The 25,163-nt window shown below is 43.2% G+C and overlaps 1 protein-coding gene across 7 annotated transcripts in view; it reads right to left on the bottom strand.

The window, feature by feature from the left end:
- Positions 1-25,163, bottom strand: part of FARP1 (FERM, ARH/RhoGEF and pleckstrin domain protein 1) — a 193,531-nt gene that overhangs the window by 21,602 nt on the left and 146,766 nt on the right. For 5 of the 7 annotated variants that reach the window (XM_084524108.1, XM_084524103.1, XM_084524106.1 and 2 more), the window contains 4 exons: positions 24,266-24,506; positions 10,226-10,416; positions 8,323-8,412; positions 5,993-6,126 (listed from right to left, as the gene is read on the bottom strand). In XM_084524108.1, the coding sequence (XP_084380234.1) occupies positions 5,993-6,126; positions 8,323-8,412; positions 10,226-10,416; positions 24,266-24,506 (656 nt within the window). The remainder of the gene's footprint in view (positions 1-5,992; positions 6,127-8,322; positions 8,413-10,225; positions 10,417-24,265; positions 24,507-25,163) is intronic. The other 2 variants (XM_084524105.1, XM_084524107.1) reach the window with 1 other exon arrangement.

Here is a 25,163-nt window from a genome sequence, read left to right as displayed (position 1 = left end):
GGGGTAGAACTGGGTGATCTTTAAGGTGCCTTCCAACCCAAACCATTCTGTGATACCATGACTATGTGATTTCTCACCCTGCGGTGGCCCCTCCACAGAGGTGATCCCAGGCACATCCCTGCTGGGAGGGCCACTGAGATGACCCTAACAGGGCTCTGGGCATGACTAATCAGGGACTGGTGATTCTTTCCCCATCACTTCAAAGACATTTGGATGTAGCAGATCTCTAATCTCCAGATGTGCCCAAAAATGACTTCAGTAATACAAATTGTCTCCTTAAAATGGAGTTAAATGCACTGAGGCCTACTTAGCGTCACCAGGACTTTGTCCCAGGACTCCACATGGTGTGACTGTGAGATTTGTACCCCAAATACATACCTCCTGGCTGCACACCGTACAAAGACATTTCCAAACCTGTGCATCCCAGAGATGAGGAACCAGCTGAATCATCAGCACTCATACATTTGAGAAGGCAGATAAGGATCACAGCTTTGTTTACACAAACATTTATCAGGCTGTTCTTCCTGACCACAAGTACTATTTCCCAAACAAAAAGTGGTTAATAAATCAGCATTTAGCTCATCTGCCTAACACCATTCTGAGTGCTTTTTATTACAGGTTTTCAAGCCGGGCTCCCATGAATCCTGATTGAGCCTTTGCCTTTCATATGCTAAGATCTAAGAGCTTTCTTGCAAATTGCCAGGCACACATTTCGCAGCCACATCTGGCAGAGCCGAGCGGCAGCAGCTTTCCTCAGAAGTGCCTTCGAACAGGGAGTCAAATTATTGGCTTCCCGGCGAGAAGATGAGTCTTGCCTACATTTCTTGAAAGTACGTAATGCTTTTTCTTCCCAGCACATGGATAAGGCCCAAAACACCAATTCACACTTCCTAATAGGGCTTCCTGGGGTGGAAATGGCTATCCTGGCTTGCCCGGGCATTGCTCTCTGCAGTGCTTTAGTGATCGACCAAGGGGGGAAAATTTATGGCTCGCCATTTGCCTCCCCCTGTCAGAATTGTCAGAGATTTCTGTCAAAAAGCAGTGTGGAAACCTGAAATCCAAACACTTAAATGGGTGTGGAAAGATGAGCTCAATCTTTTGGCTGGAAAACATTGCTTGTGATCGCCCAAACGATCAGGCTATTAGACAGCTCACATAAATGCAGGAGCAGAGCCTGACTGACTTCTTGGCTTCAGCTGGCTGGATGCTAACGGAGCATGCCACGCTCTGGCTGCGCTGCCCACACCTCTCCCTCCTTACCAAAAAGTCTCTCAGGCCCCTGAAAAACAGGAGCCAGCTTGAAGACACTGGGATATTGCTCCCATATGGAGTAGCAAAAAGGGCTGGGAACTCCTGGCCTTGCACCCAGAGCCTTGCTGAGGGGCAACCTGGGTGAGGAGTCCCGGTACCCAGTACCAGAGTGCCTGATGCTCTCCTCCTGGCTCGTGCTAACAGGACAGGCTCACGTGCATCATTCTTTCCCACCTCAGATGGCTGCCTGCTCTTTTTCCCTCCTCTTCCTCCCTTGCCTGCCTGCCTCCATCCACCAAGGCCATCCTTCCTCTCCTTGAGGCACAGGGCCTCAGCAGGTCACTTGGTCCAGGAACATGGTCAGTGCCATCAACAGAGGGCTCAGCACAGCTGGGGCAACTGTTGGGATTCCTGGGATGCTTCACTGAGCTGGAAGCAGCACAGCACAGGGGTCAGGCTTCCCACACAGGTGGGAAACACCGGCCACAGCACGCTGTTGCTGATCTTGTGATGCCACACGGTAAAAGCGCTGCGAATCGGCTCAGTTTCATGGCCAGAACCTCTGGCTGTGAAAAACGCAGTAAATTCCAATTTTCTGCAGTTGGCTATTGGTGTCAACATCAATTCCCATCTTGTTAAAAAACTTTCTCACTGAGATCTGCTGCTCTTAGGAAATGTAGTATGAAAAATGGGTGGGTTGTATGAAGAAACAAATCAGACCTGCCAGAATCTATAACTGGGTCAAAGGGTTTCCAGCCCTTCAGATGTTCGGTAGCAAACAATCTGCCTCCGAAGGCAGATTCAAACAGCCCAGAAGCCTTCGAGCAAGCCAGAAATGCTCTCAATAATGTGCACAATCTGAGCTTCTTTGAGCCAAGTACTAAAAGTTTATAGGTGTTTAAATAAATTAAAACCACAGAGTCATCACCAATGGTTACGAGTGGTCTTCCCTTTGCCTTGGTCCCTTCACAGCTCTTTTACAGAGCACTAGCTTCAGTTTGATCCAAGTCAGAGGAGGCAGGCTGAACTGCTATTTATTGCAGAGCTGATAAAATCCAGCATCCTACTCACCAGGGGAAAACAGATTGCTCATGGTGGATGGAGGCTTTTCCTCTCAGAGGAGCTCCCACAACACACCTGAGTAGCTAGGGGCCTTCAGTAGCCTGGTGAAGTCTCTATAACGCATTCATCCAAAGGTCTTTTTTTTTCAAGGGAATGCAGAGCACGCTCATGTCTCACCTTCATTCCCCACTACCTGGAAATCTAAAAGAGCTGACGCACAAAATTCAGATATAAATGAGTTGACGTGAATCCTGACAGCCCCTGACTGCAGCAGTGCCACGGAGCTCGGTGGCAGCCAGGCTCACAAGGACCTACACACTTGCTCTAGTGGCTGGGCAGGGCTCTGGGCTGTGGTGGTGAAATGTGTCGAAGATCACTGCCTCAAAAATACCCAGGGCCAAACACATTGGTGCAGTCACGACAGCACAGGCATTGAGATAATTGACCTTGACCATGCTGCTGAAGAAATTCCTTACCACATTGCCACCAGCTTGTTCTTCTACACACTGAGGGACAGTTTATTTTTGTCACTCACTGTTTAATTAAACACTAATCTCCATAGGATAGAGTTTATTGCTTGCAACTTATCTCAGCATCTGTGGCACCGTACAAAAAACCCAACACCTCCAAAGTAACACCTGCCAGCTAATCCGCCTCCCTTCCAATTTCACATATTTAAATCTTCCAGAACTTTAAAAACAAACATTTGCTCTAGGTAAACCCATGCTGCTGGCTGCCAGCTGAGTCCAGGTCAGGAGCAGGAACGTGACTGCACTTCTGTCAAACGAATCAGAGCAGCTGATAGAGAATTCACGGCAGCTCTACACTGACTGTGGAAGGACATGCAAGAGCTGATCTGCCAAAGTCAGAGTGAGGTGCCCAGCTGGGACAAAGTTACCTCATCAGAATATTTTTGAATTGCAAAGTAACTTCACAGCAGATCGGCGCTTCGTGTTGTAGAAAAACTGCAGTTTTAATATGGTATTCGGAGTCTTAGAGTGAGGTTTCCTGCTCTGTGAAACCATAGCCTCTGGACAAGGAAAAGTTGGAAAACAAATGGCTTACTCAGCTCTGAAAGAAGCTAACTGAAAAGGGGAAAAAAAAAAGCCTAAATGTTCGTTAAGAGTTTCTTTTTCCAGTGACTCTAGCTGAGTTCCCCAGATCCCTCACTTCAGTGCCTGTGTTTGTGGACCTCACAGCAACTGAGGCTCCAAAGGGGGTGAGGAGTTCTGGCCCTTAAATGTACAAACTGGGAAGCACAAGGTTTTATTTGCAGTCTTTGAACCTTTTATAGAGTTCAAAAGAAAAATAAATCTGTTCTGCATGGTTTGATTATCTCTAAAAGTCACCAGATTTGCCTTCCAAGGTCTCTTCTGAAAAAAAATGAATAAACTGGATTCACGTAGCATTAGCAATCATTCCTCATCTCCCCCTTAACAATGTTCCACTTCCTCAGTGATGGGGAGCAGTTGCAGTCCTGTATCTCAGCTCCTCACAGCACACTGGATACCACCAAGATATCTCAAGTGACTGAAGAATGGCCCCATCTTGTCTGTGTCATTTACAGCTGCAAAGCTAGCTGAAAACATTTCACTTAAGTCTGTAAAGCCATCTTCCAGTGTGAATCTTGGAAAGAAGCATTGTAAACTGAAAGGCAACCTGCCTCAGAGTAACAGGGGTCCTGTGAAATGCACTGTCCACTTCCAATTGCTGCTGTGGGCTCCCTTGGCCTGATGTGCACAAGCTCAGAGGTTGTGGTTACCACCAGGCACCCAGGAGTTTGGCAGCTTCCTCATGCTTTGTGTCACGGGCATAGGAAGGGAGATAATAGTCCTGTATTTCTGTTTCAGTATATACTCAGATACACAGGGCTCAGAGGAAGGTGAGATAGAGGACATTGGACTGGAAGCTCTCAGAAACTGCATGCTACCTTGGCAATGTGTGAAATGAGTGGGACAACTTCTGCTCCAAACGTTTGCCTATTGCTTACAAACCCACGTATCGAGGGTATCAATACAAGTTACAGGCAATCTGACTTGGTACCAATCTCTTTTCTGCATTACTCTTTCTAAAAGCGTGTTTTTCATCAAGCTCTTCTACAGGGAGCTGAATTCAAGTTAGGTACAGTCATTTCTAGCAGCTGTTTCGAAAAGCTGAAGTTTGTTCTCTACTCTCTCTACTCTCTAATCCCAGTAGCCTAGGGTTAGGCTGTTATTGCAGCATAATGCAATTTTGGAAAACATCACATCTGAGCAGGAAGTTGGCATCCACCTGTAATAACAGCAGCGACCAGAAGGGTATGGAGGGAATCTATTTCAACATGTGCCCTAGGAATCAGCACCCGTGAAGCTCACTAGATCAGACTGGTCTGCTAGAGAGCAGAACTTGGTCCTTTACAAACTATAAATTGTCCTTTTCTCACCACTTCACCCTTCACCCTCACCCCGACCACTGTTAATCCCACACCATGGGCAGAGAAACAATCACTATTCACAACATTTCAAGGAGGCTTCTTGAAGTACCTGCCATAAATATTCCTTACTGACAAGCAATTAACACCAGCAAGTAAGAATCCTGACTCAATTAAAACAGTAGCAGCTCAACGAAGAAAAGGAGATGCAGGCAGGGTTGCTGTGCAGCACATGCCTTGGAAATAAGCTTACATAAAACATCAACCACAAAGTCCTGGCCAAGGATGTCAGCTCTGCGAGGCAGTTTCCAAGCCCACTAATTCTGGAACTGTGCAGGGTGGGTTTGGAAAGCCCAAAGTCTGCAGCGTGCTGTGTTCTCATTCAGGCATCTAGATCATCACAGTACAAGAGCTAAACTCACATGCTTTAAGGTTATGTTTTGCTTTTGTTTTGATTCATTGGTTGCACAGGTATTAAACTGATTAGCACCCATCAGGTCTGCCTGCAAGGACGCCCATTCACTGCTTTCACACCACTTTTCCATGGTCACTTTTATAACCAAGAAGGAAAAGCTGGGTTCTCAGGACTGACAACCCACCATAAAATGCCTACACAGAGCATGACAATCCAGTGCAGACAGGTGTAATCAGAGCAAGGACAAGGCTTCTGCGTGCTGCCTCTGCTCAGACATCACTGGTCAAATGCACCGAGTCTTGCCACGGCAGTTACTCAATTCACAGCTATTTCACAAAAATGCCATGTTTTACTGCCACTATTAAGCTAAGATAGAAACATTTTAGGGTCAATATCCTTTTCTAATACTCTGCCAATTTGTAGAGGGTGCTGTGCACCCTGAGTGTGTCATATATAGGCAGCTGGTCTCTGAAATTCCTCCCATCCTACCTCTATTTGACAGAAACAGGATTTGGTCCTTTACCTCCCCCTCTTTATTACTCATAAGCCTTGCTTGCAGCATGTTTTTTCAGAAGAGCAGCCATATAGAAACACTGACATTTGGCAAAAGAAGGCTTCATCCGGTGTTACAATCTCATTTACGTGTGTCTGTACCTGACTGAGATATCTGAACAATAGAGCTTGTCAAGTAAACACGAACAAAGCATGATTCAATATCTGAAGTCTGTTAGTAAATGACATCTGTGGCTTTCACAAATGAATCACAACAAGCAAATCACAAAGAGTTAGCAAAAAGGGAGTGCAAAAATGTTAGACTGCATGAAAACAAAAACAAAAACAAAAACCAATCTTACCACAGAGCAAGTCTCTGCTCAATTTCCTTGAGAAAACCAGTGTGAAATTTGTGCAAAGGTTCGAAGTTGGAGAAAATGAGATTTTTCAGTGTTTCGGGCATGCAATCCTCTTTACTCACGGCACTCTGAAACCACTACAAACAAAAAGAGAAGCAAAATTACCAAGTGGGTGGAATGCAGCAGGTATGACCATTTGCTGTCTTTAAGCCCTTGACCCAGAATGGAGCTGGTTAGCTGGCAGTAGCAAAATAACTCAGGCTACCCAATATTCCTGCATGCTCTGGTGCTTGTATCAGTGGTCAGGCCCTGAGCGGGTGAAAAAGGAACTCCCTTCCCCTTGGCCATCACTCACCAAACCTCAAAAATTCCCTTCAAGCCCAAACTGGATTTACAAACATTGTAGGTGCAAGGGTTATTTTCTCGAGAGAATACTTGAAAATGTTCCAGCAAGACCGCAAAACATGCTCTGCATTTTCTTTCGCTGAGTCCTGTCTGCAACCCCTTTGACAGGAGCTGGTACAGTAAACACTTGTGGCCACCCTGCTGCTCGCAGATAGAGAAACCAAGCCTTTTGCCAGGTGAGCAAGGAAGAGAAGCCCATTGCACTCCCAAGATAAGACACGAGGAGCAGGGAACAGGAGGGTCAGCACCAGACACTGTTAAGAGTGCAACAGGCTCCTGATCAGTTTTGCTCTACGTTCTCTTTATTTTATTTGCACTGGGAGACATCAGGGTGATGTACAACCAGAGGACTATGGGGCTTGCCAAGGTGGCAGACTATTCTCTTCAACGTGGTAAGAGCACTCCCTCCTTGTAGCCCCAAGGGGTTCCAGCTACCTATGGTTGACTTCCAGCAGGCCCTAGAAGGCTGTTGGGACCATAGATAAGGTACAGCAGGCTTGACACTGCATCGGCTGGTGTTGTCCCACACCTAGGATAATCCCAAGCCTACCTCTCCCCCACTTTATTTCTGCACCGAGCAGGTTGAAGAACTGCAGAGCTACCAATGCTCATACTTGATGCATGAAACTCTCTTTTTCAAGGACACTGGCTCCTTGTTCACTCCCAGTGGCCTCCTGTGCCAGAGATCTCTGGGGCACACCTGATGGGTCTGATCATCAGCTTAGTTTTAGGCCTCTCTTCGAATTTGTCTGCTACAAGGATAAAGGGCTGGGTGGGAAGTGGGGTTAGGCCTAAGGCAGAAACTGGCAGGGAGCTGGGAAGAGCTGAAACATTCTGCTTCTGAAGCCACCGGATGAAACGAACGCTGAAAACAGCACATGTGTTGTTAGGACTGCAGCAAGGATCTCTGTCCCACACAGCCTGGTCTCTTCCCTCATCAGCCTGGCATCTCCAGGAAGCCAGGAGCAGTAGGCAGTGAAGCCACAGCTATCTTCCAGCCTCCAATAACCATGCTGCTCCAGCCTACACTGGTTATGTCTAAGCTGGTGTCAGACCAACTGCATCTGCCAAGTGGGCTTCTGGAACAGAAGGGAAGCTGGGGAGAAATTATCTCCCTGGTTCCCTGCTGCTACCACCTCTTCTCTGCAGCATATCCTCCTTACCACAACGCTCCATGCAGGAGGTGGCAACACACCCTCAATGCACAACCTCACAGAAGTTCACACGCTCTGCAGTTAAATATCTGGGAGGTCTGGAACTGGCAGGACTGCTGACATACCATGAGAGGTTTTGGATCTAGTGGATCCTTTTCACAGATGATTATTATTTAAGGCCACATCTCGCACACGTTGCTCTTGGAAGTTAAACAAAACTGTCGTGTGTGCAAAGCAGGCACATAATTTGTTTTGGTGATTTTAACAATTACACGTTCATCAGATGCTACAAAACAATGAGTTATTTAACAGACAGTTTTACTTACTGAAAAGTCAGAATCATTCATGGAGGTGCAGTAGGTGCTCTGCAATACATCATGCTAAATGGAGGGCATTTAAGCCAGGAGAAAACATTACTATGCCTCCCTAGGGAGCTACTTCAGTTTTAAGAGAAATCACTGAAAACCCACAGGCATTTTTAGTAATTGCAACCACAAAGTATGAGAGCAAGAAAGAATAACTGAACTGTGTTCCAAGTTCCTCAACCTGAAAGGGTTTCACAGTGCATGTTCCTAACCACAGCACAAATCTCTCGTTTCTGCTTTTTTTCTGCTACTTCCTCCCTAGGGTTGTACTCCTGTGCCCAGCAGAGAATACCTACAGTGCAGCACATAGAAGTAGTGTGGAACGGTGGAGATGTTAAATGGAGCAGATGAAATCGTGCTGCTGACTAGAGCTTCACATGTTTCATGAGTAATGCTAAAGTAAACATACCGATGTGATGACTTCAAGGTCCTTCAGGTATGTTCGTTCTGTGGTCGCTACTTCTTTAGCAATGAAGTAAGCTTTCTCAGTTGGGAATCTCTGCAAATTGCAAACACATTAGGTTTTCATCTGCTTTTACGGAGCTGCTTTCTGTAGGAAAAAAAAAGAACTGCAGACAACAATCACCAAGAGAGTTACAAACTAGTGACCCTTGCTTGTGGTTACTGTGACTCATGCTCGAATGTTCATAAGCCCTGAAGCCCTGAAAACAATTCTGCCTTGCCAACAGAAGAGAACAAACACTTTCAATGGGTTCTTGAGAGATTTCTTTCTGCCAAGGGGACTTCTTTAGCTTTGGGGTGCTGATGTTCTTTTCAGTTTATTCCACACCTCTGGAGCAGGACATATTCTGGAGTTCAGAAAGAAATTGTTCGCAAACTAGGCAACTATTTGAATCAAATTTGGCAAATCCTACAAAAATTAGTGTCTGATTATTACCGGTTTCATTGGCAGGGTAAGAATCCGCAGCAAAATACAAAAAATGAAATCTGGAAGATTTTCCCCATCCAGACAGACAGCCTAACAGTGGAAGAAATGAAGGATTTTAGGGTTTGCTGCAGATTTCAAATTCCAGAAAACAAACAAAAAAAAGCAATCCAAACCCTCCAGAGCTATCCAAGAGGCAAAAGTGGTTTTGAAGAGCTAAAGGAACCCAACTGGTTTTGTTCTGTGCTGCTTAGGAAGTAAAAAGGAAGAGCAAAACATCCACAAATCTTTTGCTCTTATGTTTCTTCCCTGAAGATCAACCATGTAGCAGATGCACCAGAAAGGGATGTGAAGAGAGATTGTGTGGGCATTTCTCAGTGTACGATCCCATGGGAACCATCAGCTACTGGTATAAGCTACAACAGTCACTGGCTGCTGTAACTTGGACTGACACAGAGAATTATGAGTCTATTAACAGTTTCTTGGCTTTTCTTCTCAAATTTATCTCTCGCATGTTTTCCTTATACTTGCTGCCACTTTCCACCAAAGCCAGCTGAGTTCCTACCTCCTTCCTCCTGAGATGCTCTCAGCACAGGAGAAAAAGCAGGCAACAGAAGCACAAGATCCCCCTCTCGCCCTGCAGTACAGGCAGACAAGCCAGCAGACACCCAGAGCACCCTGGCTCAGACAGAATCCCTTCTGTCTCTGATGACAGTTTTGGATGTGATGCTCCCTTATGGCTTTGCTGCAATGATGGGTCTGAGCCAAGCACTCCCAGCTGAGCACTGCAGGCTGTGGTTCAAAGAGAGCATTTTCCACTCCAACTGCTCCCAGTGGTGCTCCCAGCAGGGACAGAGTGCCGAGCCTGGGTCATATACTCCTACAAAGGCTCATCTTTTCTCTCTGTCACCTGGAAATTCTCTCTCCAATAATACAATGGAGTTGACTGTTTTGTTACAACAAACTACTAAATGCTTCTCCTTAAAAACCAAGTCAGGTTTATAAGGAACCCTGTCAAAACAAGCTCAGAATTGAGGTTGCTGCTCAAAGGACTGGTCCAGATTCATCCCACCTTAGGGCCATGGAGCTACCTACATTCTCTATACTGCTTAAAGACGAGTTAATTCCCCAATTCCTGCACCTCTGTTCAAGAGGATGAATCCAGGCCACTGAGCCCTCAGCTACAGATGCTCTGTGGTTCTGGCCAGACCCACTCCAAGCCAGGAGTCTGGCCTCAGGAGCACATGGATGTTCTTGGAAGCACTCCTACTGACCACAGCAGACACCAAGTGACCCAACTCAAGTAATTTGTGTGAATCTATGATGAGAAAGCTGCAAGGGGTGTAGATATTTGTCACTTTGACAAATAGTGGTAGTCACAACACAGCAAAGAGAAGAAAGCCAAAGCCAACTGCCTCTGCCTTACCTTTCTTCGGACCTCTTCCTCTTCCTCAGTCCTGATGCACGACGGGTCATTTAGTAAAGGGCTGATCAAGGGAGATGACTGCTTGGCATCAGGGCTCAGGTTTGGAGATAATGACATATTCACCACTGATGGTCCTCCTTGGGAATTGATGGAAAGCTCTGAAAGATGAGGGCTGCCAGTCAGAGAACCTGCTAAAAAAATGGTAAAAGAAATCAGTTAGGACAGGCTCTCCCTATAAAGTACCAAAAAGTTACAACCCCAAGCTGCAACCTGTGAAATTACACTGCAAGACGCAGCCATCAGGGTCCTCAAACTAGTCCAAACAGACTTGGAAGTCAGAGGAGCTGCATCCACTTGCATTAGCCAAGGGACTGTAGTATTCTCTTAGCTGATGAAGCTGGCTGAAATTAGTGTCTCTGTAAGGAAGGGGTCAGGGCATACGTGACTAAACTGGAAGATTTACAGCTAAGTGTTAAATTAATACCTTTTTTTTTTTTTCACCAATGTTATCCACTCTATTAAAGATTATAAATACAGCAAGGGAGTCACCCTAGGAGTGCCATTCTTTCTAGCAAAGTGAAACCTCAAAGACTTGAATCAGTACTTCAGAGGGAGCTACAGGACACAAGTTAGAAGAAATTTATCTAGTGGAAGTCTAGAGAAAAAGAAACAATGACTTTCTACAGCAGTGTTGCTGCTAAGTAACACCAGGCAAATCTAACACAAAGGGAGGAAACTACTGGTTCCCCAATTGCTACACACAACACAAGTATGCATATTATACCTTGTAGGTCTTTCCATGCTCCTCTGATTGTTTGGGATGGAAATGCTCACATTACATTTACACAAGAAAAGCAATATTTTTAATGCACAAAGCACGACAACTTTAGATTAGCACAGATAAAAAGTCCCATTGAATTTTGGATGAAAAATATTAAAGAATTAGACAATTAATTACACTTCCATGGATTCATATACACTACATTAAATATTACTGAAATTAGCATTTTGTCTTTTTGGGAGGCAGCCAGACTGCTGACTGCACAAAGGAGAGAGTTTGCCAAAAAATGCCCACTGTCCCCTCCTCCAAACCTCCATAAATCTAAATTTGTTTTGGAAGATGGATCTTTCATGTGGAAGAACATTTACAGTCTGTATGCTTTTGGCATCATACCTTAATATCCAACAACAACAAAAAAAAACAAATATGTGACAAGGTCTTGATTACTACAGCTAATAGGCTGTCTAGGATTAAAGGTAAAACATGTATCACCATGGTCAAATACATTGTACTGTCATGGGTTTATATCCTCCCTAGATTATGATAGGTAAGTGTTTCTGCTACTACCACACAGCTGAGACACTCCAGTAAACAGAGGCACCAATAAATATAATTAGGCCAGTAGTTAAACCTATTTATTTTCTGGAAGAGCTTAGATTTATTGCTAGAACATGAATGTTTTCCAGTTCCAAACCAGTTCATGTTTATATTTCATTCCTTTGAAAAGAGAAATAAAAAAACAGTACAGTTATCAGTTTACGTAATCACGACAGTTATGTAGCCTATTATAAATCAAAGTTCTGTATTAATACAGCTATCAAGAAAGGATTTACCAACAGTTTTGCACTAAATCAGTGTTCAGTGAAATCTGAGAGAATGCCACAGCTTGTTACACAAATGTCAATTTTATTGACACTAGCACACAACTGTATACAGTGTTTTCAAAAGAAATGGAATTCATCAGTGAGAAATCGTGAAACAGATTAATAGCAAGGTTGTAAGGTTAAAAGTTCTGCACTCTACATTACAAAAGACATAAGAAAAGTGATACCAGCTCAAACGTGGAAACAAAGAAATTCTGGCACTATGCCTGTCATACGACAGCAAATAAATGATTTGCACCTCTGTGAGAAGTTCACAGGCATTGTATGCTAAAAGTTAAATAGCACCTATCTGTGATAGATAGATATAGATAAATCAACATATCTACCTACCTAGTTATGATCCTAGATCTAACCTTGTATGTACTGGAATTTTTATCAGTACAACTTCAGGTTTTCAAACTATAAAATATCAAATGGACAATGAATTAAAAAAGACTTCCTAATCCACACTTGGAAGACATGACTTGGGAGAAGTATTATAAAAATATCCAGAAAAACTGTGCCTGGTGGCTCACGACGTTGTGTATGCACCCACTGATTACAGACTTGCACGCCAATACATCACTGCCTTTTGCAGAGCTATTTCACAGCGAGTTGAAATGCTACATTTTAATTTTTGGTATTAACGTGGACATGAGCAGTGACCAAATCTAAACACCACCACCTACAAGCAAGAGGCTAGACCCCCATCTACCAGTATGCTGAACAACTCAAAATTAAAGATGGGTATAAGAAAGTGGCTTTACTGCAAAAGGGCCTCAAAATGCTGATACATTAGCACATTCTGGGGCCTAACTGCAACCAGCACAGCCATAAAGACCACCACACTGAGTGTTGTTCAGGTAAAAGCGGGAAGCCAACTACCTCTGCTGTAAGAAAGTCAATAAATCACGAAGGAATGAAAACTGAAGGTCTTCACTCCACCGTCAGGACATGTGTCATGCTGATGGGTCAAGGCAATGATGTCAGGTGACTTTTTCATGGAGGTGAGAACCAAATAACCTACGTTAACCAAATGGGTTTTTCTTAGTGTCTTCTCTGACCTCCCACCACAAAAGAGTATGTTCATATAGGCTCTACTCATCAACTACATACTGCAGAATATAAACAGAAGAAGGAAGACCATCTTATTTACAAGCTACTGAAATTCCTCACATTTTACCCCAAAGAATTCCTTATTATTAGCAAATTATCAGCCTAGCAGCTGTCAGACACCAAGTGATATTGCATAGTGCATTGGAGGCTTAAAAGGTTTGCAGCTGCTAACATAGAGCTGTCTTTACTTTACTTCAAGTAATTTTTTTCAGATTCAGACTTGAACTGAGGGGGTCATCCGTTAGATATAATGGAGCTAGCCCTATACACCTAAACCACAAGATGGGTACAAAAGGATGTTTATCTAAGGATGGCTTGAGCACAAAAAAAAATCTGCAGAACAACAATGGCATTTCACAAGGTCACAGAGCATGAAACTATGGGTTACCGTCCTAGTTTTGGAAGTGTCTCAGATCAGCCCCCAGCAACATACCGGTTTCATGTGCTAAGCAAAATGAATTCAGTGGTTAAAATCAAATGCTTGTTGCAGCTTGGTGGTGGGAATACAAGGGAGCACTGGCAAGCTGCAGGTGCCCAGCAGGAGAGGGACAGGTTGGGCTGGCCATGATCTATCCCACCAGCAGTATCTGCTTTGCTCTAGGCTTCCACCAAACCCAAATGTTAAGCCACAGGGACTGGTGCTGAGTTTGGTGCCTGCAGACACCTGGGCTGGCTGAGCCACGCTGCTTTAAAATATGCCCAGTACAGGCTGGGGGCAACGTCCATATTCATTACTTTTCACCTGATGAAGAAAATCCCTCCCAGAGGTCAATGCAAATCATAGGGGTGCTGAACTGTGTGCTGCCTCTTTCTTTGTTGACTGCACAGACAGCATAATATGACCTGAAATCCCTAGTCAGAGGCTTTAACCTAACAAAGCAGGGCTCTTCTCTTTGTGAGGAATATAAATGGGGTCCACTATATCCTGAAGATACTCCCTCCTCATTTATTCCTTTTTTCCTGAAACTTCTGAGTAACAAACTCATGCCATTTAGTGCTCTGCATCTACTTCAGGTGAAACAATTCCCATCCCTACACGCCGTGTTTCAGCAGCAAGGAAGAGAACAGTAATGTGAAGCTATGTTCCTCCTCTGTGGAGTACCAAGAAGTGAAAATTACCCAATTATGGAAACATCAACCATTACTGAAAGTGACTGAAATTCTGCTGGAAAGCTTCATGTACAGCTACAGTCCTCACTCAAACTTATCTGTTAAGGGTTATATTCTCCTCAAGGTTTATAAGTTCATTGTTAGAAATTAAAATACATTAAGAGCCAGCAAAGTGCCTTTCTCAGTACCTGGGATGTTGCAGGGCTCCTGGCTTATTCTCTCAGACTTGCTCCACAGCTACTTAAGCCAGGGGATGTTTTGCCAAGTACTGCAGGCTTTTGACATCCAGATCCCATTTACTCTGCTTTAAGGGCGGATGAGTGTTCTTGAAACTCCAGTCTGCTAGCTGAAACCCCAAACTGTTGCCCCTCGTCCTTGCATTACTGAGCGTACTAATATGAAGGCTCTTCAATATGAAACTATCAGCCTGAGCTGCTGCTTCTTTAGCCACCGTAAATCTAGCTTCATTTTCCATACTCACAGTGGTTGCATACCTCTAACTTCTACCTAAAAGTTTTGGCCAGAGAAAGACACGATCCAAAATGGCATGAGGGAGGAGAGCTCCAGATGAAGTAGCAGGAGTTTTCCTATGCATTTTGCTGCTGACTAGAGTACCTCAGAGACTGGAGAAGAGTTTAAGGAGGGTGTCCATCTGTTCTCTTCCCTGCTGTGAACCAGGCATGGCCACACTGCTGAGCTAACAGAAGCAGGGGATGGGGATTCTCCTCTGCTCTCCTTCAATGCAAGAATAACCCCCCACTGACTTCCACAAAGACTGGAGGGGGACCAGTTCATCAGGCTGCCATCCTCTTGCCCATTAAACAGGAAAAGCTGGAGTGCTGGATACAGTTTGTTAGGAATAAATATCTTGAGAAGTGGTTATACATCAATCAGAAATTCATGTACAAACATCCCTGAATGCAGTACTAAAGAATATGGGGAGGAACGGAAAGGAAACACATCTCAGAAGCAGATGTGATTTCACAAATAAGCAAGAACCCTGCATGGCATGAAGGCGAACATGGCAGGGAGAAAGGTTTGCTCTGAATTCACACCTTCAAAATGTGTGCCCATGGCAAAAGTGGCACTGAGAGATTTGGGAGAATGGTGTACCTTCTCAGTGAACCAATTTCCTCAGATTTAGGACACGGCATTTGCCAGCAAATGGACAGAACAATTAAACCAGTGACAGTTTTACAGCAAAATACCAGTTAGAATGAGTAAAAGCCTTCAATACAGGTAAAAGTAAATTAAAAAAAAATAAAAAAATTAATTCCATGCATACACAGTTAAATGGCTTGACATGCTTATATTCTCATTAAGCTTGGTGTAGGTTTAGTAGCCAGCAACCTCTCCAGTTGGTAAAGGTCCATGCTTTATTGGTATACTGCAGTATTAGACAGTGGTGAGTGTGAAATCAGACAGTAGCTGCTGGTAGCTTACATCGGGGCATGCTTGAGTCTTTAGGACAAAGAGTAAAATTTGCAGCCTGGGAAGGAAATGGGGTGAGCGGGCATCAGACTCTTGTCTGGCCTTGATCTTTCCAGACAGAAATAGAGCGACCTCTAGAAGGGTTCCCTACTGAACCCAGGGTTAGGGTTAATTTATTTTTGTTTGTCTTTAAATCAGCGTGACATGGTGCTACAGCAGAACTGAAACCATTGTGGGTACGTGCAGCCCCCATGGAAGCTCATGCCAGAGATACTGTCCGTTTCCACAAGACATCTTCCCAAGACTGCAGTGATCCTGCTTACAGGCTACAGCAGGCGGACTCGGTCCCTGCTGGGTGCAGCCTTCATTAGGAAATGAAGGGCAATGCAGTCGTGCTCAATGGAGCTGAAATGCCCTGGAAAAGAGACCTTCTTCCCCCCTCCCTCCGCTCTTCTGCTCCTCAACGTGCTGTGGTTTCTTAGCTCGTAACCCACAGCCTGGGGGCAGAGGGGTTGTTTCCTCCAGATCTGAGATGAGGAGAGCTCTATGAGACAGGATCACTGTAATAAGAGGAATTAGGTACTCCCAATACAAATAGGTATTTCTGCAGTAAAAAAGGACATCGAGACAGCGCTCCAAACAATGCAAGGAACAGAAGATACACCATGCTTTGAGGATAAAGACAGAACATTGAAAAGGCTTTTTCTCCCAGAGAGGTACATGCTGACAAAACAGTGCATACAATGAAACAAAAAATGTTTCTCTTTGAACGGCGTTAAACAAATGACAAAAATGAGAATGAAGTCCCCAGCATTTTCGATTTTGAAAAAATTAATTTGGACTCCTGAGACTTGCCAAAAAAATCTATGCATGTGCACACACAGAAATCAAGAAAGGGCCGGATAGGTGAAACACAGCCAAGCTTATGAACTTTTGTTAGTGGGTTCAGGTGAGTTTCTTAGCAGGAAAGGGGAAAAATGAGGAATTCAGCTACTCAGAGGTTTCAAGTGCCTCACAGAAAAGCAACAGGCATGAGCACTAACGTCCACTGAGCTAAACAGAAACCTACCTCTGATCTTGCTGTAAACCATCAAAGGCAACAGGACAACTGTTTTCTTCTCAAAACAAGATTTGCAACATCTTAAAGAAAGCTTCTAATCTAATTTTAACAAGCTGGAAAGCTCTTGAATCAGAAAGCATTCATTTTCCTTCAACCTCCCATGTTCAGTCGGTGACAGCTGTATCATTACTGGCTTTAGAGCTAATTTTTATCAGTACGATCTGTGGATTTTTATAGTTCTCAGGGGCCAAAACTGTACAAAAAATCTTCCATAAAATTACACCTTAAAACTCTAATAATTCCATAGCAAACTAAATATTTACCATCATGTCATGCAAATTTATGATCCTAAGGTCTTTACCTCCTTTACTGCAATAACAACAACATTATTTACACTCCTACTTGTGGAAAACACGCCTGTGAATATTCAGCTCAGCCAGGCACACAGGCTTTTCAAATTTCCTAACGTTTAAAAGAAAGTGCTCACTGCATTTTATAAGAAACAGGAAACAAGCATCTTGCTTATCCTACATTTGTGGACCACAGAAGTAGAACAGAATACAAAATACTCTAAGGAACTGCTACATGCCACCCAAACTCGGCTTCTTATTCAAATTATGCCTTTGATTTTTAAGCAAAGTTTCGTACTTTAAAATATCAACGGCACTGCACAGCCTGACTGTAGGGAAGAACACAGAAGATGGTTTTGTTCAGGATCCACATGTTGCACAAGAGCTGTTTCCCTTATAAATAAGTAAATACCATGCACACCCTTGTCTAGGCATAACTCAGCAACTTGACAGATGACTGAAATAGAATAAGAAAGACTGTGTTCATTTTAATTTCCTGGAATTTATGTTTCCTTCCTTTCCAGAACCTGACAGCACTGGCAAGAATTTTCCCTAGTGCAGCTTGACTGAAGCAAGTCAGCTGCCACCCACATTCGAGAAAACTTAACTCAATGGTGTCATCTTTGGGACCTCCAGATGGTAACACCGTGCATCAGCCACTTGCAGTCAGAAACCCCCAAATCATCATCATCAAGTAGAAGACACCAACAAGCAGTTGGTATTTGACAAATGGAGCGGTCTCCTACCACTCGTCTTTGACAGCAGCTAACAAAGGAAAGGGGTATTCATTAAGAATTGTTCCCGAATATTCAAGTTCTCTCTTATGCTTAGGGTCTTTCTTAGCTGGTATGGAGAACAGGAGTGACCCCCTAAATGGAGACGAAAGAGAAGGGCTAAAAAGCACAGAAGCTGCCTTAAGAAACTACATCATTCAGAGAGATGTATGTTATTGGAAAACTAAAGGGGGCTTTGGCTTCCTCCATTTTATCCATGTGTGAACACAGAACCTCCTTCCTTCACGCTCACTGCCCCTCCCAGCTGGTGAACAAGGCCTACAAGGTCTTTGGTCTACATCCTCATCCACAAAGGTAAGCGACACCCAGCTGCAACTACTTCACGCGCGCGTGGAAGTTGGGAAGAACTCGGATTGTTAATTTGCTCCTCGTCATTAGACGTTAGATTGCTGCAATTAAAATTTCATTCTAAAGTCACCTCTGACAGCAGTCTAATGCCTCATTATGACAAATGAGACTAGTTAAACAAACATGGCATTTGACACGATTTATAGGCCAGACATCCTTACTTGTGTTGAAGAACTGTTCCAGAAATAGCCACGCTTCATGCTAATTGCATATAAATCATACTGATGAGATCTGAATCACTGGTTTTCAATACTCAAAATCAGGTCTCTTCCGTCCCTTCAACCACCTGACACAATTCCCACTCTCTGAGCAGGACCTTAAGAAACTACTGGGGCTTTAAACTCTGGAAAAGACTGGAAAACATGGTATTCCAAAGGGAACTGTAAATAAACAAGGCTAGACATTTTTAGTGCATGCAAAATATTCCCTATTCTTCTCCTTGCCTTTGTCTTCTCATCCCTGAAATCCCCCGGAAGAAATTCCTAGTTGAGTATGGAGGATCTGCATGTTGGTGTGTTTATCATGGGGCAGAAGAAGAGATAATTTGAAACATCTCTGCTTCTAAGTGAAGAAAAGAAGGAGCCATAAACAGGTTTTAGATCTGTCTACCCCGTTTTCCAGTTGGCTTTCTCCAGTCTCCACCAAGTAATTGCATGTACAGATAGAGAGGCCAGACAGGAACTTCTGGCACGAAAGCAACTGCTTCAGAAGGAATACAGCTGCTTCAGCTCATAAAAGCTGCTCCACAAACATCTGTGCAAACAGAAACCAGTCACACAAATATTCAGGGGGAGAAAACGGGTCCTGAAGCAGTCTGGTCTAATGATATGAGCCCTGTTTAGGGAACTCATTCACAAAAGATTATTTTTTCACCCTTCACTGGGTTCTAATGATTATGTTCAGCATTGCCAAGGCTGCTGGAGAAAATCCTGTCTCATTTTGCCTGCCCTTTAGACTTAACCTGGTAGATTGATTTCATATTTCAAATTAGCAACATGCAACTCCTTCATTATGACCATTCATCTACTTTATAGCTGATCTCAGCTCCATATAACTCATGTAATGTACATGCAAATACAGCAAACTTAAAAATGTTCAGTTACGCAGCATTTTTCATAGATGGAAAATTCTCTTACAGCATTTCTTTGATGCAATTTGCATTTAGCATGCACTACGATGGTTAATGGGATGGTACTTGTTAGGCAGGCCTATGAGGGATGGGTGATTTGAGACAATGCTAGTACCAGGCATAAATCATCCTCAGAGAACACTCTTCTCTCTCATGCATAAGGAATATTTTCACTATGGGAATGTAGACTTAAACCCAAAACAGTACAGTCTGGGCTACTCAGATATCAATTATTCAAAACTATACCTGCAATATCCCAGGCAGAGCCTGGCTCCCACATCAATTTGCCACTGTTACATTTTCTGGGATCTAAACAAATTTATTTCTGGATTTTATATCCCAGGTCACTGAGGTAAGCCAGATCCCAGAAAGGCAGATAGGAAAAGAAACTCCAGGAGTTCCCAAGAGGACACAGGATGTTTGAGCTGCTGGTGGGGTGCAGATAACCTACAACTGTCTGACATGATTTTTCTCATTCATTGTAGCAGAAGGCTGAATGTGGTCAAGTACTTGGAAGAGCAAGTAAAGAATCAGGGTGCCATGTATCCACAGTCTAAATTGCTAGCTACATCTGCATGTTATTTTGGGACAACCCCCTATGCTGCTTTCGCAACTAGACTCCATATTCATCCAAATATGTGGACATAGTTGGTTCAGCAGTCCTGGACAGGCTAACCAAAGGCTTCCTCCATATCCTTTAGAAGGACAGGGGATGGGTAGCTCGGGACTACTCATTCAGAGTAGATGCAGTTCCTAGATCTTGCTGATTCAGCTCCCTCATTTGTAGCAACTGCCTAAGGATATCTGGACACTTATGAGTGTGGGATTTAAAAGTTAATTCTTTTGAATAAGAAATTTACAATGGTTAATCAACAGTACCAATAGCAGCACTCCAGAATCTACTGGAATTGACGGGAGAATTAAATCTTTTGCTTGGCCTACAAATACCTCTTTTAGAATTGAGACACAGGTGTGCTGAGACCACTGCCACTGACCAGGGTATGCATATTTACCAGTGCCTGCAAGGATTAACCTGAACTGATAGGCTCCTCTTCTGATGTGTGTTTTGTGAACTAGAACAAGAGTTCCCCCATCTCATCTGCAGTCTTGCCCCAAAGGCTTCTGTTCTTTACTCTAAGGTCCTTCTGCCTTTGTCCCACGGAAACAAACTCCCAGATGCATTCTGAGGAACCTGATCCTATGTGAAAACGTCAATTTGAAACTTTTCTCTTACTTACCATTCTTGGCAACCACCCAAGATATGAACCACATGTCTGGGAGAAGAATTTGGCCCACAGACTGTTTTTAATTAAATGCTTGTCTAATGATATTAAACTGAACTTCAGTGACATAAGAATGCTGCAAAATGTTTAATCCTAAATTAAATTATTTCCTATGTAATTTACAAACTTTATTCCTTCAAACTGGAAAAATTCCACGTGTCAAAATGACAAACCCTTAAACATCGAAAATTGAAAAAATGCCAGATGACAGTAAATAGTTGCAGAAAAATCCTCATGATTCATTTTTGAGGATAGTATTGAAAAGGAAAAAATAAAAAGCTGTTGAGATACTTTATCAGCAACTAAGCTATCTCTAGCTACTAGCAGATTTAAATTTACAAAAATTATAAATGTAGGCATGTGAGAGAAGAAAAGCAGGCCAGAAAACAGTATTTGAAAGGATGCAAAAAAGTAAACATCACTTATAAAATTTGATATTCACTTAAATCCAAACATTATGAAATCTATTCACGTTTCAGTGAAGTACCAGAAACAAGATCGCAAATCCTTTTGTTGAAAACCCATTGCTTGAGCTCTAACTTCACTGGCTAACAAAGCAATTAATGCATGTGTCCGGATTGCTATTACTTTACTGTATCATAAAACTGCTGGTTCTTTTGCTGTACATGCAGCAAAAAAATCAACAGGAGACTCATGCACATGCTCTCCATGCTCACACTATGTGTTAATGAAGGCTTCGGCTATCTACATATCTCCTTAAATATTGCAAAGTTCAAGGCAATTATTTTACAGCTATCCTAAATCCAAAACACCTTCTTTTAGAATAATATACAAGCAAGCTTTCCCGTAATTATCAGGCTCCCTGTTTCTAGAGTCATGCTTTTAACTACAGGAATAAAGAACCGTGTTCCTTGTCACCAAAATATCACTGTCTAAAGAGATGCTTTAAAACAATTCCTGGTCAAAAATGAGGTATCTAATCTTTAAAAACGACCATACTAAAGTAGATGAGCAGATTAAAAGTTACATTTACACAGATATATTTTACTGCAAAAAAGTAAAGCAAGACAAGCCTAAACTACTGTAGGTATCTTTTTAAATATCCTTCACTCAGATTCAACTCTATTAAAATGTGCATAGACCAAGGCATTAGAAAAATTAAAAAGACTTTGTATTTTATTATTTTCTTAAAAATGATCTCGAAAATGGTATACTGTCTAGATTTACAAAGTCCTGCAACTTGTTCATCAGTACTTATGTGGGTGGGTCCACCACTGCTGCATTCACGTACAGCATGACGTGGATTGCTGCGAGTGACCTGCAGTTCTGTAAGCGCTGTTCATCACCTAACACGCTCAACTTTAATTCCCTTCCCCCACAAGAACAATATATTAAAGTTAAAAGTAAGGCCAGTGTTAAAGAGCACATCTTGCCTCCCAGCTCTAATAACTGCAGGATACTTTCCATACAGGAGACCTTTCCTTTGCTTTTTTTTCTTTTAATTAACTCAGAGAAACTAGAATCAGATTTTTTTTTAGAATACAGCCTTAATTCTCAGTACTTTTAGCTTGTGAAAAGAAGTTTACTTAGAATTATCCCCCCTGTCTTTTTGCACATGTGCCAAAACCTTGCCACTCTACGTACACTAGTGAAAACAATCAGCCTGGACCACAGCTAGGCCCATCATTCTTTGTGTCAGGGAATGAAAAATTTATGAGGTGGCACTATTAAAAAGAATAGCCTATGACAGATTAATTGGATCCTGTACAGATTGTACAGATAAAGACTTTTCAAGATCAAAGCAAAAAAAAAATTAATTAAAAAAAAAATCAAACAGCCACCATCTCCAACCACCCCACCAAAAATCACCCACAATAGAACTTTGATGTCTCTGTGAATAATACCACTGAAAGAATGAGGGGAAAAAAGACAAACCAACTCTCCTTCAATTAATCTTTATCCCACACTGATAAAGGGTAGAAAGGATTGCCTTGCAAATAATACTCATACCACTCATAATTAGAGCTGTTGTAATCTATTTTTTTTTTCTACTTGAATTTTGTCTTTCATCTTGTTCTCCTTCTTGTTTAAGGAGGAGTTTGGACTTTCAAAATCTCCATCACCAAATCAGACTGTGAAAATAGCAATTTGTTTTTTATTCACTGAATAAAGAGCCAATAGTCATTGTTCCTGCACAGATGACTAATTTGTATCATCAACTCATCAGTCGAGATTATAAAATGGGTTATGAAGATGAGTAGACTAAACACATTCTTGCTATGAAAAGATTTGCCACCGTTTTTCGAGATTTCAACAATCCTTGGTCTTGAATACCAAGATGCCTGCATTTGGCTGTAAGTTTATTTTTTTTTCCTCTAACTCTATTGAGGCACTCGTAATTAGATCTCCTTATACAGGAGAGGAAAAAAAAAAAAAGTACTCGACATACAAAAGAGCACAATGTACCTAAGCAATATCATTTTTGTTTGTTTTGTCAACGTAACTAGTCAAGTGTCAAAGAAGCTACAATATATACCTAAAATACGACTTCATACAGGTTGAGGGTATGAAGTCTTACAAAGGTACCTAAATCAGTAATGATTTTCCTCTCCTCCTGCCTTTCAGAGCAGACAAATTACTGTTAAGATTCACTGAAACTTATCCTTACTGTATTCCCTTTCCTCTGGCTGGTTTGTATAGAGGTAACGTTTGAAATACCCCATGCTCTGAGTTTATTACCAGCCACTTTTCAAGAGCCCCACGGTATTCACTGGTCTCGTATGCCTTGCTGCCTAGCAGCTGAAGACCTGCACACCATCTTCATCACTGAGGCCAACAGAAACGTCCTCCTCCACCTCCTCATCAAGCTGAAGGCTGCCAAAGGAATATTTATTTCTGGGCATGGGAGAGGAACTCAGCACAATGGGATTTCCAAACACCAGGGGGTGAGTGAAGGGGTTAATGATCTCGGAGTCAGAATCACTAGATTCTGTCCCACTGCTGGTGGAGCCCTCCATCACCTGGATGGCAGCCATGTGGTCCATCACGCCACTGGCATGCAGCGACTGCATGGCTGGGCTCTGCTTTGACTGTCCCCCCGCTGGCATACCGTTGGCCATCATTTTGCCTTCTGGAGAAGACATCTTAGCCACCCCGCCTCCTTTACAACGCCTCTCTGATCTGTATTCCTGCCCAGGGGTTGAGGATATCTGGCTCAGGATAAATGGGTCTGTAGCTGACTTGTTGCAGAGATTTAGGATCTTCTGTGCATGAGGCCGCTGCGAACCTGGAGAGTACCTGCCATACCCATGGCAGCTACTGGCATGGCTGTCCTCCTCCCCAGTTCTTGCCCTGCAGTCATGCCCATTTTCTGAGACATAACCCTGAGAGCCTGTTCTGCTCAGGCTCATGTTAGGGCTTGATCCTTTGCTACTGGGAGGCAATGGAGTGGCCAGTGGGCTACGGCTCCCTGGCCCTCTGAACATTTCGTCAACCAGTGAGCTGTGCCTTGGCATCCTGGGGCTTCCCCCAGAGCAGAAGGAGAGATTAGGTGGGTTGTCATCAAGGTACTCTTCAGAGAGATACTGGGAAGACTTTATAGAGGCTGAGGAATCCCTATATCTACTCCTATTAAGATTTTCACCTCTATAGTGAATATAGGCACCACTGGTCAAATCACCCTCATAATTGTCATTTGTTTGGGAATATGACCGGGTTATTTGTCCTCTGAGGAGATCATACTCGCTATCTACATCACTGCAGTCAATGAAAGGAATGGAGGTGCTGCTGCCATGAGCAGCCCTGGAAGCTGGACCTGTGCTTGGTTGCTGTGACTGAGGTCTGTTCTGCTGAATCCTGTCCTTAGAGGCCTCCTCTTCTTCCTCCACAGTTGACACCACTGCTCCGTCCACCTTTCTGCCTTCTTTGGGGCTCTTCTTCAAGGAAGGGCTCTTGTGCTGTCCATTGTCTTCCGTTGAAGCTTTCAGTTCCTTTCCTTGCCGGCAGCTCTGCACTGCTGCAGCATCATTGTCATCTCCATAGGCAAAGCTAGAGCTCTGGAAAGATAAAGAAGGATGGCAAGGGGTAGAGAAAGGGAAGAGGTTTGGGAGGGGAGGGGTAAGGAGGGAAGGGAGCCAGAGGGAAAGGGCTATGTGTAATTATGCACCACAATTTTGCAATACATCTTGCAGCAACACAGGAATCTGTTGAATGCAGAAGAGGTAACCCAAGATTCAAAATGAATTAGGAAAAAAAAAAAAAAAAAAAGAGGTCTCTGATCCTGAAGAACAGATGATGGGGGAAAATACGTAAGCTGAGCAAGGGAAGAGAAGGGAGAAAAAATGCAGCAATATGTAAAAAGGGGGATTTGAGGTGTTTCCACACCCTACACCAGCCACTACGAACATCAACCTGTTCACACTACTCTGAGAAGCTGGAGGGACAGAAAAGATTAACACTTAAGACAAATTCTGCACAGCCTAATTCCATATACTGAAAATGCTTTAAGGTACATGTGTGGGCTTTTGGAGACCATGCATTCAACTCCTGGAGCACACCTGCCACTGGTTTGGGGGCTGGCTTTTCTGCCAACAGAAATATGCCAGTATCTGAGCAATAGTTATGCTCCGTCTACCTGAGCTTGTCTTAGCAATATTAAAATGCTAAAAGGTATTTGGCGTGGGCTGAATTTATAGCAGAATTCTCTGAATTTC

This window comes from Aythya ferina (genome assembly GCF_964211825.1).
Source record: "Aythya ferina genome assembly, chromosome: 1".
NCBI classification, from domain to species: Eukaryota; Metazoa; Chordata; class Aves; order Anseriformes; family Anatidae; genus Aythya; species Aythya ferina.
The sequence above is the reverse complement of the archived record's forward strand: the minus strand, read 5'-3'. Positions and strand labels throughout refer to the sequence as shown.